General features: G+C 31.0%; 1 protein-coding gene across 2 annotated transcripts; it reads right to left on the reverse strand.

Annotated features, from left to right (window-relative positions):
* Positions 1-6,984: 6,984 nt before the first annotated feature.
* PAS1 (FKBP-type peptidyl-prolyl cis-trans isomerase family protein) lies at positions 6,985-15,022 on the reverse strand. 2 transcript variants are annotated; one of them, XM_012217924.4, is made up of 21 exons: positions 14,866-15,022; positions 14,507-14,570; positions 14,309-14,393; positions 14,076-14,145; positions 13,803-13,900; positions 13,357-13,479; positions 13,090-13,122; positions 12,275-12,333; positions 12,099-12,183; positions 11,701-11,859; positions 11,173-11,230; positions 9,902-10,050; positions 9,635-9,732; positions 9,431-9,500; positions 9,213-9,272; positions 9,052-9,108; positions 8,498-8,566; positions 8,309-8,386; positions 7,850-7,951; positions 7,694-7,765; positions 6,985-7,613 (listed from the first exon to the last, which is right to left on the reverse strand). In XM_012217924.4, the coding sequence occupies exons 2-21, from the start codon at positions 14,566-14,568 to the stop codon at positions 7,344-7,346; spliced, it is 1,857 nt and encodes a 618-aa protein (XP_012073314.1). In that variant the 5' UTR covers positions 14,569-14,570; positions 14,866-15,022; the 3' UTR covers positions 6,985-7,343. The 2 variants fall into 2 exon arrangements, with proteins under 2 accessions (XP_012073314.1, XP_037497494.1); XM_037641566.2 differs by lacking the exons at positions 13,803-13,900; positions 14,076-14,145; positions 14,309-14,393; positions 14,507-14,570; positions 14,866-15,022 and adding an exon at positions 13,635-13,676.
* Between the last annotated feature and the right edge of the window lie 4,139 nt (positions 15,023-19,161).

Here is a 19,161-nt window from a genome sequence, read left to right on the forward strand (position 1 = left end):
TTTTAATTTTAAACTTTAAAGCCATAAGTGAGACCTTTCCTATACTTTCACTTGGGCAATAAATATCTAATCGCACTTAAAAATAAAAGAACACAATTGACTATTAAATATTTATTAAAATAATATTTTAAATTTTTTACACTTATTTATCATATTTTTTTTTCTTCAAGTTATCATCATATTCTCCAAATTTCTCGTTTTATGCAAGTTTTTTTCTCCTTAATAATCGGTATAAAAACTTAAATTAAAATAAAATAATTTACTTTGTGATTGAAATATCTTTCTTATTTTTTTTTTAACATAATCAAGACCTAATTTACTTAGAGTGCAATTACAAGATAAGGTTAAAATTGAAATAAAATTGGATATTAGCTATTTAAAGCAAATTTCAATATTAGCTAAATCAGTTTGGATTAACAGGGTTTTTAATTTTTGTTTTTTGATAGGAAAAGAGGATTCGAACTTGGATATATTTTCAAATCGTATATGCACCCATTAGACTATGTCTTGGTGTACCAAATTTTCATTTATTTAATTTCATTAACTTTTATAAATATTTTTAATTTATCAAGAATTAGTTATGTACCCTATATTGGTGAAGTTATTTATGAAAAATAATGCTGAAGATAAAATAACTAGTAAAATAACTTTAAATATGAAAAAAAATATATAATTATAACTAACTCATAACAATTATTAAAATATGCACAATATGTAGTAGCACACTTCCTTTGAATTAATAATAAAAAATGATTTTCACAATTAAAAATGCCAATTATATGCCTAATACGTATTATCATTTTGAAATTTATTTCAAATTTGCTAATTGAATAATTAATGTTAAATTTTTGCATAAGATATTTTCTAAACAATACATTTGATTCAAAATTTTGAAGTTTATCATCTCAAATGAACCAATAAATTCATGTATAATTAATTAATACATAAATAAATATATTGAAGTTTACCAAAATAAATAAAATACATTGTATATTGTAGCAATTTTTAGTTACAATCAAATCAAGAAATTTGATTAGGTTGTGATTTCCTTGTATATATATATATATATATATATATATTTCTTTTTCAATCTTTACATATTTAGATAGTATTATCTAAAATAACTTATAAATTTAACGTGATATAATATTACTTTAATCGTGCATGAATCATGAATTGATTTACCCAATAATATAAATACCACCAAGATACAATATTTTATAGCCAAGAAGAGGTCTAGCAATCTTATTTACATATATTGAGGTTAAAAAATAATTTTTGCTATCAAACATACGAGAAAGAAAATAATGGAGAGAAAAATTTTGTCATTTGTTTTGATGTGTTTGGTGATCGGAATGCTTGTAAGGCAGCCAATGGCGAAATTTGACAAAACGAGATTCACTTATTGCCTTGAAAATTGTTTAATTGATTGTGTAGTTGCAGGTCCATGGTTTAATTCTTGCCCTCCTAGATGTGTTCTTAAGTGTCTAATACACCCACCTGCACTTCCTTCACCTCCATCTCCACCACATGCACGAAAAATCGTTAACGCTGAAAATATCCAAAATCAAATCCAGATCCAAAGCCACATTCTACAATTTTGCACAATTGGCTGTGCTACTTCGAAGTGCTCCGATCTCATCTCTAAAGATAATTATCGTAAGTATATATTTCTCTTTCTTTTCTATTTGTATCCTTTTGTTTTCTTGAAAAATTAATATAATAATTTGACTCATAATTAATTTGTTTCTTTTTATGTTTTTTTGCCTAAGGTCTGGATGAAGTTGCAGCGTGCATTGATAATTGTTCAAAAGGATGCGAAAAGAATTAAATGCCTCTTTAATTTTATTTTTGTTTTGCTTTTTATTTCAATTTTAGATTACTTTCTATTTAATAGTGTTACAAACACATTTTTAATTTGGAAGAATTAATAAATAAAGAGTGTTCCTTCAAATTCATTTACTGTTCTAGTTTAAAAAATGATGTTTCTATATTAGTATGCGATGCAATACATTTAAGTGTTATAAATTGTTATAGCATGCTCTTTTAATTAATCTATTAAATAACATGTAATTCTGACTGTAAAAATTTTTTACCGTTTGGGCATCAATAGTTGGAACCTATGCGCACATGGGCCAACAATGGGCTTTCTAGAAGCATACTTCGCCCTTCTGTTGTTTTAAAATGATGCCGTTTTGATTAGAGGGAAAGTTTTTTAAAAGGCAATTTCTGTCTCTTCATTGTAAGAAATTCATTTCCTGACAAAGCATCTATATTTACTTTTGGATATCCCATAATTAGATAATATAAAAAAAGAGTATATATGATTACCAAAATCCATGATATAGTAAGATAAATAAATTAGATCATTTTTCCCTTTAAAAAAAGATATATTAGGTCATTTATCCATTTTTGATGAGTCATTTTAAGTAATGAAGCATTCAAAGAAGTCTACATGAGGATTTTATTATTTTCGAATAAAAAATGGAAACAATATCCGAAATAGAATCTGAAATTCAATGCATTGACAATTTTAATTCTGAAAGAAAACCCTTATTTATATACAACTAATAAATTGTAACAACTTAGAACTCAATCAGAAAATTATTTTCTTACCTTTTAATTCTTTGTATGTTGCTAATAAAAGGTAACTTGTAACAACTTAAAGTTAATTATAGGAAATATATTTATTTACTTACCTTACCTTTTATATAACATGTTACACAATTTCTACAAAGGTATTATACGGTTGGGCTAATACTCTTTTTTGAATACACTTCACCAAATTAGTGATAACATTTGTAGTGAAAAGGGCCCAAACTCGACACTCGACACCTCCACTCCCCACGTTTATTATAAGACAATGAAAAAAATCACCAAAACATATCTAATTACCAAAATAGCTTATTGAACTAACAGAACAACTATAAAAAGCCCACTTGAGGGCAAAGAAGAGCAGCAACTTTACCCTACTAAGTAATTATTTATATTGAAAATAGAGATTTATAGTATGGAGAGAAAGGCTTTGTCAATGGTGATGATGTGTGTGTTGGTGGTGGGAATGTTTAGTGGGCAATCCTTAGCCTTACCTATGAATTTCAAAACTTGCATGAAGGAATGTCTTCTTGGATGTCTTGTTCCGCCATGGACAGAGTTTTGCCCTGCTAAGTGCTTGGCTGAGTGCACTGTGGCCTCTCCTTTGGCGGAACAAAATTCCATCCAGTTTTGCACAGTCGGCTGTGCTTCCTCCTCCTGCTCCAAACTCATCTCTAAAGACAATCCTAGTAATTACCCCTCTCCCTCCATTAATATATATATATGTGTGATAATAATAATTATTATAATAATAACCTTTTAGAACACTAAAATTTTTGTTATTTGTGTTTTTTCAGATCTGGATGCAGCGGAAGGGTGTGCTGATGATTGTTCAGATACATGCACAAAAAATTATGCGCCAAGAAATTGATTAAGATTGTGGTTCAACAAATAAATTAATAATCTTCCTAGACTTTGAATATTTCTATTTTATGTAAGACAAATGAAGTTTAATCTGGGAAGAATAAATAAAACTTTGTCCTTTAGAAATTTAATTGTTTTTGTTTTTCCGTTTAGTATTACTCCCTTCAAACACTTTCATTTATCATTTAAAATTATTATAGGATGACTAAACAAATAATTAAATTTATCTAAATTATAATAAAATACTCTTTAATTTAGTTAAATTATATTTTGTCTCACCTAATTACTTTTATTTCAATAATTTTATCTTTATTAATTTACTGCTAAAATTAAGAGAGAGAAGAAGTCATGAAATGAATTTTAGGAAATTGTAAAAAGTAGGTATTCTGTTTATCTTTAAAAAAAAAAAAAAAAAAACTATCTTTAATCTTTTCGAAATGATAAATAATATTGAATAAAATAACTTCATAAAAATAAGAGATAAAAGTTAAAAAAAAAAAGTAAACATACTATAGGAGAAAAATGATAAGTAGAATGATTATCTAATACTCATCTTTTGAAACCTAATCATATTAATTATATATTTATATCTATGTATCTATATATACACTTAAAGTTTACATATTTATCTATAACATTTACACTTACACTACAGCTTAAACAAAAGATGAAAGAAGTATTGTTTTATTTAATCCATAATGTGAGATAACATTATGTTCTTTAAAAAAAAAATTCAAAAGTAATGAACAACAAAATAAAATAAAATAATGCAATATATAGAGAGTAAAAAAGAGTAGGTTTAACAAAATAAAAAAAATAGGAGGCACAATATATAATTTAAAATATGTAGGTGCAATAAGTAAAAATAAAATGTAAAAACAAATCATATTAGAGGTAAATATATATTTGAGGATGTTAAAAACATTTTGCTAAAAATAATATTTAATTTTGTTTATCCTTACATCACTTTCTTATAATTTATTAGTACTTTTAGGTTTTAATACCTAAGTTTTCATATTCAGCTTTTATTTTTTCAATATGATATCATAATCCATCCCTTTTTACCAATTGCCAAAATTAATGAACTGAAAACAGTAATAATGAAAATTTATTTATTGAATAATTAAGGCAGATGCGAGAGAAAGAGCAGTAGGAATAGGTTCGGAAAGGTAATCGGAAGACAGCAATAATAACTTTTTTTTGTTTTTTACAAAGAAGAATGCTGTCCCATATTGCTTCCATAGAAGTCTTGACATCTTTTTTAATTTAACTTATTAGTATCTCCGAGTGCAAACAACAAGGTAATGAGGTTGGGCTTGGTAAATTGAATTGAAAAATCAACGGCCCGTCACAACCTGCTCTGCTTTAAAAAAAATTCATATAAAGGGCAACCAATGGACACCAAAACACCTGTGAAAGACTTTGGTGTTTTGGTGTGCATTGTCGGTGTTTTGGTGTCCATTGTCCATTGGTTGCCCTCTCCTTCTATTTTCTCTTTCCTGCTTTGTAATATAAAAGGAGTTCTTGCAACTAAAAAATAGCAAGCACAAAGAATTTAAATGAAAATGCCAATCGAAAGGTTAGTATCATTAAATACTGGGTTGTCAAACTTTTTATTGCATCTTCAAGTTATTCAGTATTTCATTCATGGCTAGACAGAGCACACTTGTTTCACTTCTCTATCATTTCAAGCTATCAATCTTTATTACAATTCATGAAAGATTTTTCAAAACTCTTCCAAACTTTTTACCCATTTTGCAATTATTGCTGATTCTATAAAATTTATGCAACTTTGTTTATCCTTATCAATTACAAATATATATAGTTAAATTGAAATGTGCTAAAGCCTTCTAATAATTTATTTATTTCATTTTTCTTTTCAGGGAAAATGTAAATGCAATACATAATATTTTCACCTTCACCGTAGCAAGTTTAATTGGTCTCATTCAAATCAAGCCTTTGGTTGATACAGACAAACACTTTATATTACCAATCTTTCTTGTTGCTCTATTCACATATGGGTTTGGAACTATCTTTCAAGCTTGGAACTCCTTCAATTCAATTAGTAGCAAAGCTGGCTTATTTGCTATTGGATTGGCCATAGTTGCACTTGTATTTATCATTGTTCCAATTTTTGGTTGGATTATTTTAATCTTATGGGCCTCCTTGTTCGTTAAAGTAATATATAATTCACATGAAGAGATCCACCGTTTAATTAGCAAACTACAAGAAAGATTCAACAAGATAATTGAAATAACAAGACGTCATATTACAGAAGAGCACGATAATTTACCTGTGTAATTCTTTTTTGAAATAATGTAGCTCTCTAGCTGTATACCGATTGAAAATGTACTATTTGCATAGTTACCATAAAATGGTAAAGAAATAGAATTTTTGGGGGAAAAAATAACCCTTCGCCGTTACATAATAGATCGTCCTCTTAGACTTTCAAATTTTCTATTCTATGTAATGCAAAGATTCTTTCCCTTTCACCAATAAAAAAAACCCTAGCAACCTCAAAATTCAAAAATAAGATCGATCTTCATCTATTTGCATAGTACATAAAATGACACTCATCTTTCAAAGTTCATTAACTTTGAAGTGAACAACTACTAAATATCACAAGAGAGATTCAACAAGATAATTAAAATAACAAGACATCATATTACAGAAGAGCACGATAATTTACCTGTGTAATTCTTTTTTGAAATAATGTAGCTCTCTAGTTGTATATCGATTGAAAATGTGCTATTTGCATAGTTACCATAAAATGGTAAAGAAATAGAATTTTCAGGGGAAAAAATAACCCTCTGCCGTTACATAACAGATCGTCCTCTTGGACTTTCAAATTTTCTATTCTATGTAATGCAAAGATTCTTTCCCTTTCACCAATAAAAAAAACCCTAGCAACCTCAAAATTCAAAAATAAGATCGATCTTCATCTATTTGCATAGTACATAAGATGACACTCATCCTTCAAAGTTCATTAACTTTGAAGTGAACAACTACTAAATATCACAAGAGAGATTCAACAAGATAATTGAAATAACAAGACGTCATATTACAGAAGAGTACGATAATTTACCTGTGTAATTCTTTTTTGAAATAATGTAGCTCTCTAACTGTATATCGATTGAAAATGTGCTATTTGCATAGTTACCATAAAATGGTAAAGAAACAGAATTTTCGGGGGAAAAAATAACCCTCCGCCGTTACATAATAGATCGTCCTCTTGGACTTTCAAATTTTCTATTCTATGTAATGCAAAGATTCTTTCCCTTTCACCAATAAAAAAAACCCTAGCAACCTCAAAATTCAAAAATAAGATCGATCTTCATCTATTTGCATAGTACATAAGATGACACTCATCCTTCAAAGTTCATTAACTTTGAAGTGAACAACTACTAAATATCACAAGAGAGATTCAACAAGATAATTGAAATAACAAGACGTCATATTACAGAAGAGTACGATAATTTACGTGTGTAATTCTTTTTTGAAATAATGTAGCTCTCTAACTGTATATCGATTGAAAATGTGCTATTTGCATAGTTACCATAAAATGGTAAAGAAATAGAATTTTCGGGGGAAAAAATAACCCTCCGCCGTTACATAATAGATCGTCCTCTTGGACTTTCAAATTTTCTATTCTATGTAATGCAAAGATTCTTTCCCTTTCACCAATAAAAAAAACCCTAGCAACCTCAAAATTCAAAAATAAGATCGATCTTCATCTATTTGCATAGTACATAAAATGACACTCATCCTTCAAAGTTCATTAACTTTGAAGTTAACAACTACTAAATATCCACTAAGGTTAGTGCGTGGAGATTTTAATGACTACGAAATACAAAAAGTTGGATGGCCTGAATATAGATTCCATGTCACAGTATTGTACATCTTTGAAACCCAACATTCGAAAATATTCTTCGACCAGTGGGCCACAAATTAGAGAACCAGCCTACCCTAGGTGCATTGGCTGCATCTCGAAGCAAGGCCTCTTCCTCAATCCTATCCGAGTCCTCCTGATCCTCTTTACTCTGATTTTCACTTACACTTCTTTCTTCTGTATCTTCAGTTCCAACATCTGCAATTTCTCCTGGTTTTTTGTCAAATAGTCCTTTAAATTGTTTACGTGCTTTCTTCTCAACTTCCTGCTCAGGCATAGAGAAAGATATAAAACGTTTATGTCCTATCTCCACTAAATGATAGAATTGTTTTACATCTAACCTACCTGCTTCTTCTGCTTCAGTTTTTGAAGTGCTGCAGTTGCATCAGGTTCGGATGATTTGTCAACTTTCATCATCTAGCAGCATCCATAACCATATTTAGAAACTAAATGCTAAGGATTTAAAAATGTTCCACCAAAATAAAATAGAAGCATTCTTACCATTTCAAAATCACTTCTTGCTTCCTCAAAATCCCCATTTGCCATGTAGGCCATTCCTCGGCGGTACAGACCCTTCACATGGGCAGGATTTGCATCCACAACCTGCATATTTTAAACAGGACTACAAATCAAAGATCCATTTGATGGAATGCAATGGCAACTGAGGTAAGTGACAAAGAAGAGAGAACATAGCATTTCAAAGCAAACACAGTACTTCAACAATAAGCAAGGAAACTCCTATATAAGCTGTTTAGTGACATCGAATTAAGCAATTACAAGGATTACACTGATATTGCAATTATAGAGGCATCTTCCTTGACCATTGAGCAATGAACCTAAATATGATTTCCACATAAAGAAACAACAACTACTAAGGAAAATAAGCAATTTTAAAAGGAAATCAAATAAATACATAGCAATTTTGGGTCACAACACCTTATCCTTCCCACAAAAACGTACCTTGTTGCAATACTCGATGGACTTTTTGCATTCTCCCATTTTGAGGTAGCATGCAGCCAGGTTTAGATTTAACAAATTCTTCAAACAAAAATATAAATGAAAAAAATGTTACATGAGCAAAGATATTCAAAATATATATTGAAAACAAAAAGCTCCTTTTGTTACTCTTTAACGAGTGGAAAAACTTACTCTTGTATCTGCAAAAACCTTCCCTTCCTCATCATCTTGTGGATTAACATGATTAAATTCTCTAAGTACCTGTTTTTTAGCAATAGGTGTACAACATTATATGATAAATGTTCGCAGACAAAATTCAGATATTTTGGAGATCAAGAGAAAGGATCCAAAAATTCAAAAAAAAAAAAAAAAAAAAAAAAAAAGGGAAAGAAAAAAAACGGCATAACATGGGTTTTATTGGAAATAATAATGAAGCCCCATTTTATTTCAGATGTTAATTTCGAGAAGCAACAAAAATTTTAATTACATTAAGAAGATAGGATAATATAGAAAAACACAAAAAATATGAGATGTTTTCTTTCTTATTCAGTTCAATGAAAGACTGGCAAACAATTCCTAATAACATCACCAACCAAGCAATGCTAAGGAGTGATGTCAGCAAATGGCTTCACTCCATTTTATTAGTTGAAACCATGCAAATTCAAATCTATATAACAAAAACACCAAACAAAACATTAGCAGCCTAAAGATGCCCGTTTACATAAATGAAGAAGTGAACATATAACCTTCTCATATTTTGCCTTTGCAAGTTCAAACTTTCCTTCTTTGAACAGCCTGTTTCCCTAGACAACAACAATCATCATGGATCAAAGTTTGTAAAACAATCAACATATGAAGATGAAGCGACATTGCAAGCAGTCAAAGACATAATTGAACAAATACATACAGTGTTTCTAATCTTCTCAGCTTCACCCATTATAGTTGGAAAATCCATACCGGTCCAATCCTACAATAAGGATTTTGTTCAATGAGCATTTCCAGTTACGTAAAGCTGAATTAAGTGAAAATTCCTCTAAACACCAGAAATTCTCATTACTAACTACAAAGTCTATCCCCCTCAAAGCTACTTAAGGTTTAACTTTTTAAGCAATATTTATTGGTTACCTTTGGCATCTCAAAACCAAGTAGCTCAATCTCCCATTGAATATGAGCACCTTCAGGAACATTTGCTGGCCTAACAATGTGGAAATACAACAAGATTTGTTTAAAATCATATAAGGATCATGGTAAGGAAAGAAGTAAGTTTGACAACACGATTCTATTTTTTTGTACAATTAGATATGTTAAACAAGATTTTAAAAAAGCAACCTCTGGAATTTGTCATATGCATAATCCGGAGGGCATGTGACAAGAGCTATTTCTCCGGGAAGCATCAAACGAACACACATTTCAAATCCTTCAGGGACCTGCAACGAAAACAAAAGTTGAAGACAACAGTAGTACAGCAAACTACCAATTGAGGGTAAGCACTAGAAGTTGGGAACCTATCATTATTTCTACAAATATGGGAGTTGAGATTAAGAATAAATACTTTCCATTAATCTATTTTATGCTTTATATGGAGTAATTACTTACAAGACCTTCTCCAGAACTGAACTCCAATGGTTGACCATCATTATCTACTCTTGTATCATAGAAGATCTGCTTTTCCTCATTGAGAAGCATACCCTTGTAATGGACCCGTAGTAGACTGTCATGAAGAGGGCAATCCATGGGAAACTCACCTAATTTTAGAGCAATGTAGATACTCATTGTACTATACATAATGTAATAATAGCATAACCATGTCGTATAGTTATGTATATAAAGGCACAGCCACTTGCCAAAGGGGAAAAAAAAGAGAGGAAGAGATTAGGAAGAAAAAACCTGAAATTAACAAAGTAACAATGCATAGATATGTGCCGAAGGCTAAAGACAATGAAGCTAATAGAAAATACAAATAAAAACATGATTAGTTGCTGAATTCAATTTGGCATATCAAACGCATATCAGAATCACCATCACTTCTATTGAAAGCACAATCTTTGATGTTTCCCAGAATATGTACATAAACCAAAACTCTTACAACCTTTGACCTGACCTTTTGGGTAATGCTAATTCCAAGTCACAAATTGTCAACATGACTTCAATTAGAATACACTCAGAAGACTTCTGTTTTTATTTTGTAAAGTAAGAGGGGTTTGACTAAAAAATAAAAGCATCTTAAAATAGAGAATCAATAGTTACAATTTTGTGCAGAATAACAAGTATATATATGAGCAGAACCCAGAAAAGACCACAATCCTTCAACAGTTTGTCTAAATTTGAAAGAAAAGCCACAAAGTGATCTGTCCTGTTTCTCTAATATGCATCCATTAATTTGGGATCAAGAACAGACTACCACCTATTGCGTGATGCAGAAAGAAATTTATTGCACATGCCATTAACTGACATAACTAATTTTTTTATTTTTCTGTCTTGACCAATGCACATCAATGATTGTTAATACTTTTATAAATATAATAAGATGATCCACAATTCAAAAGAGGCATGAGCATGCAAGAGGAAGTACTGCCTCATAAGAGATATGACAAGTAGAAAAACTTGTTTTTCATCTCGAACTTATGCCAATAGTTTAAAGCTTAAATGATTATAGCAGGAGAAAAGTAGTTGAAAAAGTTCCACCCGGGATTTCTAAGAGATGTAATCCAAATGTATGAATCAGAATCTATGAAAGCATCCATATCATACCATGAAAAGATACTAGATTATGAGCACTGGGAAAAGGACAGATAAGACATAAAACATATCTATAGAGACGTGCAGGAGAGCAATCTCTAAGAAATAAAAATGAACTGTGTACAGACCTCTTCCATCACGAAGCCGACGCTTTATCAGGCGCCCATCTCCCAGCATATCCCTAACCTGTCAACACTAAGCCAGATAGTTGAATTACACCATCATGAATTCCGTCGTTCAACATGGAAGTAAATGCATTAAATAAATAAGTAAAAAAAACATGTGCAAGAACAAATATAAACAATAATTATTCAGGATTTGGCTATAAATTGCTTTCAATAAAATGATGTTTAAGTTGCAAACACTACATATAACTAAGATGATGTTTAACTTGCAAACACTACATATAACTAAGTTATTATTTTAAACTTTCGTCACTCTTCCAGCATGATTACAACTCATCTCCATTAGTTGCAATAAACATCTTTAACACTTTGGACCACCCAGATAAAGATAGGCTTATGAGACCATCCATTATTGTTTTTGGAACAGTCGAATTTCCCAACTACTAACCATAGAAAATATGGCAGCTGACATCTGGGGTGTCCAAAGGCAAACAATAATGATTTGCTGCAATTAAGGAGAACTTTGCATACCTGAGTGAAATGGACAAGCTCCACTTCAAAATGAACTTCATCAAAACCTTCTAGCACAGGCATGAGTGGAGATTCAGTTAAGTGTTGATTGGTAACATATATTACTGCCTTCTCTTCTCGTGTCATTGAACCTAGGCCCAGCTCAAGACCTTTAGGTACCTAATTTAATCAACAAACAACAGACAAATATATTATGATGTCCAGAGCAACATCCAGAAGTATAAATATTAAATGGGAAAAATATCTCCTCATTAAATTGGTTAAGGACAACTGGAGAATAAAAAATGAGAATTGACTAAAAAATGCACTAAGAAGGAAAGTCCAATGGAGGATGTTAATAGACATAGCATACAAAGTAAATAATTAAAAGATAAATGAAAAAAACATATATAACCAACCTCCGATTTCCCAATAGTAAAGAAATATGGTTCTCCTTGCATCTGTGAGAGAATTACTTTGCCATTGCCTGTCTTTGCTAAAACCCTATACATAGAACATGCCATTAAACTTCAGGTATTTCATCCTATAGGTTAATATAGAAAAGCAAAGGGAAAAAATTGGACCGAGCTTATACCTGATTTGTACTTCATAAGGTTCTCTTGGTGATTCCCAACCCTGGCCTTCATTTATCACCTATCCACAAGATAAGAAGACATGAACTTTGAATAAGAATCAGAGATAATGATTGATTGTAAATCTCATATTACTGTACCCTCAACAAAATATTCATTTGAAACAAATCTCTTTTTTTATTCCACTACAGGAGAAAAGCACAAGGACTCAAACCCAGGACATCTACCCAAGTATCCTCTCTTCCATCAACCTGTGGTATGCCCAGGTGGGCCATCTTCCTTGTTTTACATTAGAATGGGTCACATATAACAGTTTCAATGCCATATCTGCTTCTGACCTCTCACTGTCTAATGTTCCATTAACTTCTAAGGGTTGTTTCCCAATCCCTCAGTTGCCTTAGCATTTCGAGAGGTCAGGACTTGAGGGACAGTTACAAAATACACGCTTCATTATTGCATTCAAACTAACAAAAAAGAAGAATAGAATAGAATAAAAAGAAAAGCCAATAAACCAAATAATATCAAATATCGACTTTGCTCTCCAATAAATTAAAAAAAGAGAAAAACCTTTTTTCACATTTTCTAATCAATAATGACTTTTTCTTTGAGCATCTAATCTAATGAATAATGAATTCAGTCCTATGACATGGAGACAATACCTATATAAGAGCCAATAAAACAATGAGGAAAGCAACACAGGGTGTTAAAACTAACCCAACAAAAGAAAACATCAGTTGGTGTTTGTAGCCATGCAGATAGCTAGGTACACATATGATAATACCACAACATAAATATAATCAATCTACATTCCCAATACCTTCTTAATAACACCCAGATCTTCGGTGACAACCTGTAAAACAGCACAAATATAGTTTGACATTAGAACCAAAGACATGTCAGTTGCAAATTGGGGAATGTACTGAGTGTTAAAATACTCATGCAAACACTCACAGATCTTCATTCTTCAATATATTCCAATTAAAGACCATTTGACATCATGAAAATCTATTTTGTGAATAAAAGCTGTAATAAGCCAGACAAGCATAAACAAAGAAGATAGAAATTTAAAATTAAAAACTCTTGCCTTGACTTTAGAAAAGTCTATCATCTCAATCTCATAATGAAGTTCACTTTCCTTCGGAAAGCTACTTGGAGGTGAAACTGGACAATCAGCCTCTCCATAGTGCATATCAGGTTTCATCTTGAACTGAAACAAGAGATATCACCAACTTTAAAATAATAAACCAAAAAAATCCAACATAACTCAATCTTCATTCACAAAATTCTCCAGCTCAAACTTTTATAGAACGGGAAAAAAGAGACCAAATGGAGTTAAACAAAGAGACCATGGTTTTTCCTTACATATGTGAATACAGATTTGGCTGACATTCCTCCTTTCATGCATATACTTTTTTCACTATTTCTTTTTTCTTTTTCCTTTTTTTTTTTTTTTTTTTTTCAAACAAAGCACATATATAAGATCACAGAAGCACAAATAAATGTAATATTTCAAAATGTAGAACCTAGTACCATTGCCACTTCACCCTTAAGCATCGTGGGAAGCCCCTCCACCAATCCCAAAAGCATCTTACTTTTTCCCAAAACTTGTCTTATTGGAGTACCCTTGCCTGTCATGCAAAATGTCCATAAAAACATAAGATAGCTTATTACAGAGATTATCTTAATCAAGGATTAAGCGATCCCAAGATAGCACAGAAATCAAAAAGAACCAAAAAGTTTATTCTACACAGAAACATAGTTATGAAACATCCATAACCTACTTGCAACCATGGATCAACCCACCTCCATATTCCAATCTAGTAGACTCTACAACAACTCCATCCAATGTTCTAACTGTGCAATGGTATATGACCTGAGAAACGTTAAAAGTCAAAACAGTTAACTACTTCCTTACAAAAAAAGAAAAAGAAAAAAGAAGAAGAAGAGGAAGAAGCAGCTTGCAATGAATCATTCTCATGAAAAGCAAGTAACGATCAGACTAAAACATAACAGAATATAAATAAGTAAATAATAACCTGATCACCATCTGATGGTCTAGCATCACCTCCTCCCGGTCTCATCTCAGCTTTCATCAAACTCCCAGGTACAATTTTCTTTCTCCTGATTGCCATTTCATTTAAATGCAATAACAGAATTTAAAGGTAACCCAATTCTCACTTACAAAGTTACTGCTAATTCACTAAACATTGCAATCAAAATAGACCCATAAGTACCTTTTCTCATTTTCAGTGGGTTCTTTCTTCTTCTTTGGCATCATATCTCCCCCAACATCCATGGCTTGCAACAATATTCAAGGAATCAACAAGAATAACAGAGAATTGTGGAATCACAATAAGCTTAAATTGAGTTCGATAAAAACAGCAATAAAGACCATAAATTTTCAAAAATGAGCATACGGAAAAAGAATTAAACCCTAAGTTAACAAATTAAAATCAAAGAACGAGTTAATCGATTGATATTAGTATTTAAATCAAAATTTGAAAAATTCTCTATTATTTGACTTAGATAAGCATTGGGCAAAAGCACCAAAGCCTAAGAACTGTATTAGGTGAACAGACATGAGAAGATTTACCTCAAGTTTGGAAGCAGAGTACAAATGGAGATATATTGACTAGAGCTGTTTGAACGTTGACGGACACTACAGAGCTGGCTGCCTGGCTTTTAGTTACTCAAAGGCCGTAGCAGTTATAACAAAATATGACTTTTGAATTTAGAATTATGAAATTGGTTTAGCTGTTGGTTGTAACAAATGAATTCTCTTTGTAGGAAATTTCTTTAGAAATTCATATTTTTACATCTGAAACAAAAAAAAAAAAAAAATATATATATATATATATATATATATATATATATATATAGATTTCAATTCTAGAAATCTAGAAATTTAATTTTATGAAATTGAATATAATTATATTAAATTTTATAAAAATAGTTAGAATTTCTAAATGAATTTCACAAAACTAAACCATCCATCAATTTTGTATAATAAAATTACCCTTTTCTTCTGCAAAGCCAATTTATGAATTTTTTTCATTTACTAAATTTATTTATTTATCAAACTTGACCAAAATCATGTAAAAAATTTTTTTTTGGAAAAACACTTTTATATTATTGTGTTTTTTATTTTAATATTTTTCATCTTTTATTTTAATATTTTGAGCTTTTTTTCTACTATTGAGGAGAGAGATTCAAATTAAACATGCATTCATTACTAAATTGCAATAATTTTATTAATATTATTTTTTATATATTTATTTTAATAAAAATATAATTGGTATTTATTATTGCAAAATTATTATTTCAAAGATATTTTAGGAAGTAAACGAAAATGAATTTTCAGTTATGAACTTATTTTATACATAATTACGTGGAATTCAATTGAATTATATGTGTTGATATAATCATACCAAACATGAATAATTCATTCACAAATGAACTTTACTATAACTTTTTTTATAAATGAATTCTATACTTTGAATTCATTTATATCAAATTCCTATCAGTTTTGGACTTAGATAGCCAGCGAAGGGTGTAATTGACCCGATTCGGTTCATGAACTGTTTGAGTTTAGCTTGAAAAGAGATAAAAAAAACTCGACTCAAATCGAGTTCAAGTATGTTTATTTAGAAAATAAGCCGAACTCGATGATGTTTAACTCGAAAACTCATCGAGTCTTATCAAGCTTTTATATATACATATATATAATATTATTTTAGATTATTCGATTATCAAGCATTGAGCCTCAAGCCAAGCTATAACTTAAAATTTTATGAGTTGAATTTAAGCTTCAAGTCGAACTTTCATCGAGCTTAAGTCAAGCTCGAGCTTTCATCGAGCCAAGTTCGAGTCTAAATTTTCAAACTCATTAATTTTTTAACCGAACTAAATTCTATTGAACTAAATTTCTAATCTAATTAAATTCTATCGAGCCGAGTTTCGAGCCATTAGAGTTCGTCTCAGTTCACTTATGCCCAGTGGCACTGTGTTGATCTATGCAGACAAGTTGGGTATTGTAATATAAATTATTAAAGATATTGGCTCCCCTTCCCACCTTTAGATAAAGTTATAAGCCACTATAAAATGGTGGCCTAGGAATAGGTCACTACTATACATCCTCATTTTTTGTCATATTCTCTATTCCTCTCTCAGTCCAAAAAGAAAAGGCAATGGAGGAGAGAAGAGTTGGGTCTCTTATGGTGGTCTCTATTATGGTGCTGGGTTTGGTTTTAGGGCAGCCAACAGAAGCCTCTTTTGGTGACTGTTATAAAGTTTGCTTCCTTTTGTGTGTAATAACTCCCGGTAACTCTCTGGTTGGATGTGGTGGTAAGTGCTTGAAAGATTGCATCTTTCCTTCATCAATCAACTCTTTAACTGAGAAACAGCAAACCCATTACTTCTGCAACTTTGGCTGTGCTTCCTCTTTCTGCTCCAACATCAGCTCCAAACATGACCCAAGTAATTTTTTCTCTCTCTTTCCCTTGAGTATTTTTTGTTTTTAATAATCAGAAAGTGTAATCCCTTACACGTAGAAGTTTTTTTTCCTCCCAAGAAATGCGTTCTCGAGGATGGAAAATCGAGTTCGCTTGCCACCAACCAATATCTTATTGTTTTTAAGTACTTATTTATGAAGAAATGAAATGGGATCAGAATATTTTCCAATTGGCTTGTGGATAATTGTTGTTTGTGTGGTTGACAGGGGAAGAGAAAGTGGCAAGTTGTGTGAATTCTTGCTCAAGCAGATGCTCCAAGAACTACTCACCATAACAAGAAGAGTTTTTTTTTTTTTTTTTATAACAAACAAGAAGTGTTTGTTAGTGTTCTGAATATTATAATATTAATATATAGAAAATTAGTAAATAAAACTCAACTATCATGTGAATGTAACACTGTCAACTGTGAGGGTTAAAGAAGAAGGAAGGATTATATTATTGTTATGTAAGACAAAATGTTAGCAGATCGAGTAGCTGTAATTATATTTTTGGTGGCATCGTTAATTATTATTCATCATATATATACCTAATAATGAAATGGTCACGAGCTCGCATGTTAGAAGTTTAATGTTGTCTTAATTAATTAATTAATTATATATTGGACTCATAAAATTAACTTAAAAAAATAATTATATCATAATAGAAAAGATTAATATTTTATTTGTTTTAGAAATTTCTAATTTCATATCATAAAATAAACAGAAACCCATTTTGTATGGATAGTTGAAAGCTGCGTGTCACATGGTGATTGAATGAGGTTGAGACAAAATGATAGCTCACGTGAAGAAAGTGGCTGTCTGCCATTTCATTACCGAGCGCATATTCATACAAAAAGGAAAAAGATGAGCTTATTTTCTTCTCTAAAAGCAATAAAACTAAACTATTAAGCACAAAAGCCCAAGCAATCTCTGTCAAAGCATCCCATCCACCTTTGGCTCCATCAAAGCGCCTCATCCACCTTTATCAACTACTGGATCAAATTTCTCACCTTCAATTGATAAACAAAGTAGCTGTCAAATATTACTATAAAAGTTAATTTAAAATTGCTATTTTTGAATTCATGATTTAAATTAAAGTTTAGAGCTTCAATTACTAAATTTAATATTTAAAAAATTTAAAACCACTGTTTTTAGTGTTTAAATGTCACTCTAAGGGGATTGAAAACAAAAAATAAATAGAAACAATTGAAAAATATGAATTTCTGTGTCCAATCACTAGGGCACTATGCTTGACTAAAATTTTAACAATGGTGGAGAGTAGGTCGCACATCTTCAAATGGCTTGATTTTAAAGACAAATGATCAATTTACATATGTTAAAAGACCAATTGCACAATCGGATAATAGTTGGCAATGGCAGCATATCCATCCTTGCATAAAAATAAAAAAAAACTCAAAATTTTCATTTATTTAACCACCCAATAAAGAACCTAACACTGCCAAAAAGAATTATTAGAAAAATTATTACAGAGCTCTAATATTAAGTTATAAAGAAAACTTTTTTTTAAATATATATATATAAGTGAGAGCAATTCAGTTCAATATTACCAGCCCAAGCGACCACCTCGAGCCTTCCAAGCAAAATCTCCTGGTGCTGGCCTGAGAAACCGGAAAGTTTCATTTGGTTCTAAATCTAGAACTTGAACATAACTGACCCCATTGTCTTTTCCTTACTGAAGTGTATACTCTTCAATGTACTGAAATTATCTCGGTCATTCTATTCTTCATTCTTTGTTGACCTCATGGAACAGTGATTCAAGCTGTTGTTTTGTGCACTTGTTACTTAGAACTAGGCTTTGTCAGTGTGTTGTATTAATTAAGCCCTGAAGTGTATACTCTTCAATGTACAGAAATTATTTCGGTCGTTCTGCTCTTAATTCTTTGTTGAATTCATGGAACAGTGCTTCAAACTGTTGTCTGGTGCACTTATTACTTAGAACTAGCCTTTAGTGTATTGTTGGTCTCAGTGATTTATCGTTTTATTTGTTTATCTGTTTTATATGGTCTGTTCTTTTTGAATATAGGAGTCTTCTAAGCCATCATTTAAGGTTGTCGTCCCAGTTTGTGGTGCTGAAGTTGTGGGTTCTGACAAAATAAATAAGGAGCTGGCTAATCTGGTTCGAGAGCATCTGTTATTGGTCCATCCGTTATCATGATAGCTTGGCTCATCTAAAACTTGGAGTTGTTAAATGTTGATAAAAATCTTAGCATTTATTTATAGTTTTGATTTGTGATGTGTTTTTCAATTGTCGGAGATATATGGCGCACCACCTCCAGAACAAGGAGAACACTGATCACTGCAGTTTAAGTGGCAACCCTTGTGCCAGCCACAGATAGGAGAGAAAAAGAAATAGTAAGGACGAACCCTTGGGGTTAAAGA

The sequence above is a fragment of the Jatropha curcas genome, chromosome 1, assembly GCF_041381405.1.
Source record: "Jatropha curcas cultivar XTBG-Jc1 chromosome 1, XTBG_Jcur_1.0, whole genome shotgun sequence".
Taxonomy (NCBI): domain Eukaryota; kingdom Viridiplantae; phylum Streptophyta; class Magnoliopsida; order Malpighiales; family Euphorbiaceae; genus Jatropha; species Jatropha curcas.